This window comes from Branchiostoma belcheri, unplaced genomic scaffold (assembly GCF_001625305.1).
Source record: "Branchiostoma belcheri isolate BF01 breed outbred unplaced genomic scaffold, Haploidv18h27 scaffold105, whole genome shotgun sequence".
NCBI lineage: Eukaryota > Metazoa > Chordata > Leptocardii > Amphioxiformes > Branchiostomatidae > Branchiostoma > Branchiostoma belcheri.
Window position 1 is genome coordinate 243,344 of NW_017802436.1, and position 2,668 is coordinate 246,011.

Here is a 2,668-nt window from a genome sequence, read left to right on the forward strand (position 1 = left end):
CGAGGCAGTTGTCGGGTCTCCCGGGAGACGAAATCTAACATCGGAAAATGGCGAGTGCCCATATTTGGTTATCGTCGCCTTTCGTCGCCTTGTCGAAATCGTTCAACTTTGACCCCAAATTCCCTTATATGGGACCATTACAGTCTGCTGAAAAACGCCGGCAGGTTCGTGCGGCGCAGGTTTTCGATCTATTCACAGCGCCACTGCTTTGCTAATTGAAAACTATTGAATCCGGAGCCTATTTTTTCCTTCTGCAAAATTGCAGATTGTAAGATTTTTTCTTCTGCAATCTTGAAAATCTATCTGCAAATTGCAGACTGCAGACGGGTATTTCGAACACTGGTAGAGCGTTGTCGGGACCCCCCCTTTCAGGCCCTCATATATAAGTATACCTGCAGGCAGATTTGAGCTTCTCTATGAATAAAGAGTGGAACGTTTTGGGTGAGCATAAATGTCTTGTATGACTTTAAATTTGTGTATATTTTAATTTATACTAGTTGTATAATAACTGTTGTTATACAAATTTATGGAAGTCCCCCTAACTATACTTTGCATGCAAATAACAGCAGTATTTGCTTATTGTGCGCACAAACACTGCGCACAATTATAAAGATCCAATCAAATTTAATGAAATATTCAATAGAAAAATATAGATGTTGACTGAGACTCTACATACCAGTTTGAGGTCGTTGAACTTTGACCTGACCCTCTCCCTGAGAAGGCTTTCGATTTCGACCACGCTGAGACCCGGCTTCAGTACGATACTGCTCTGGGACAGAGACAGAGGCGCTGCATGGGAACAAGAACAGTCACATGATTTAGTTCAAGGTCAGAGGTTTAGGTTCAGTTCCGGACTCATATTCCGGACCTAAACCCATGGCATATACAAAATTGCATGTTGGCAACCTTGCATGTCGTATCAAACTCACAGTGGCCAAATAACATGGAGGCCGACACTTGACGATGCATTGTGGCAAAGATTTCTTAGCATTCCATACCACTGTTTGATGAATAAAGTGAGAATTCACTATATAAAAGACATGAAAATCATTATTTTTAAGAGAAATGTCAATGGACTTTACTTGTCCACTGTGTTTCTGATTCGTGGTAGATTAATAATTTCTTTCACCACAGTAAAAAAAAATTGAAAACTGCAAAAAATGACTCAAAAAAGCCTAATTCTTTTTTTCAACAAAGCATTGCCTTTAAAGTTTGAAAAGAGCAGACTGTAGAGGTTGGTACCTTTTGTCCCACACAATATAGAATGTAAAACCAGCTGCTTTTTAATAACAATTGCTGGACAAGCTTGACAGGAGCAGTTCAATGGGCACAAAATTGAGTTACAGTCTCTTGTTACTACTACATCGGGGCTCTGCATGCCCTTTTTCATAAGGCGTAATCAGGCCTTTTTAGTCTTCGTTATCTGCAGACAGCCTTCCCAAAATCAATGTAATTCGTTCTTATAGAACATTATATTTTAGTCATAATCAGCTCTGAGAATTTAACGTAATTCGTGATCGGCAGCAAAAACTTTGCGGAATTCGTAATCACTACCCCCCATGCAGGCCCTGCTGCAAATATCAGATGTTTCTGACTCCTGAAAAGCAATTTAGGTCCATTGCATGTGGCCTTCATGTGATTTTAGTAGCCTTGCAGGGTTCTCCTCTTACAGAGGCATGAGTTCTCCGATCTCTTGCTTAGGCCACACTGACATGATATAACCACTTCAAGTAAGTAACACAACATTAAAAGTCCTTACTGGATGAGATGGACAGCCTGCCGGGTTCCAGGGTGGCAGTCTGCCGAGGTAGCGACGCTCGGGAACTCAGGCGAGACAAGGTCGTGTTGAGGGGGCGCGGAGAGAAGGTCATGCCTCGGGACAGAGGTCGGAGTCCGCGGAAATCCGGAGACGGCTGGACGACCTTCGCTGCCGACATGGTCTGGGGAAAATATTAAATTTTTGCTTTAGATTCGTTCACACACACAGAATCTGATGATGTACATAATGACTAGCCTCGGTCTAGGCCTGTTTTTTTTTCCACCCCACCCCCCCACCCCGCACCATTATTTTTCTAGAAAAATCCGTTTACCAAGAAATTAAATTGGTGTGGCCTTAGGGATGGAAAACTTGTAACTTTATAAGTGCTGTATGTGTAGTTTTTGCAGCCGACATGGTCTGGGGAAAACATTAAATTTTTTATTCAGATTCGTTCACAAGCACAGAATCTGATGATGTACAAAATTACTAGCCTCTACCAGGCTTTGGGAGGCGGCTGGAAAGAGTAGAAATCAGCCAAATAGAGAGATAACATGCCAAGGGAGTTTGTCCGTTGAGAGAACAGTTCACTGCTCCCGAACAGACTCCCTTGGCATGTTGTCTCTCTATTTGGCCGATTTCTACTCTTTTCAGCTGCCTCCCGAAGCCTGGTAGAGGCCACAAAATTACTAATAAACTGGTGGACGTACCTGCTACTAAGTACCTAATACCAGCCCAGAAGAGAACAAGAAATAACCATGCCTTCAAGTACCAGAGTTAACCAAGGATCGAGGTGTTCAAGAATTCGTTCTTTCCTAGAACTATCGCAGAGTGGAACTCGCTGTCACCTATTATAGTAGGGTAGGGCTTTGGGAGGCGGCTGGAAAGAGTAGAAATCAGCCCAATAGAGAG

General features: G+C 42.8%; 1 protein-coding gene across 1 annotated transcript in view; it reads right to left on the reverse strand.

The window, feature by feature from the left end:
• Positions 1 to 2,668, reverse strand: part of LOC109477153 (EF-hand calcium-binding domain-containing protein 6-like) — a 31,292-nt gene that overhangs the window by 25,915 nt on the left and 2,709 nt on the right. The window contains exons 2-3 of the mRNA XM_019778215.1: positions 1,760 to 1,940; positions 677 to 789 (exon numbers count right to left, since the gene is read on the reverse strand). Coding sequence (XP_019633774.1) covers positions 677 to 789; positions 1,760 to 1,937 — 291 coding nt within the window. The 5' untranslated portion in view covers positions 1,938 to 1,940. The remainder of the gene's footprint in view (positions 1 to 676; positions 790 to 1,759; positions 1,941 to 2,668) is intronic.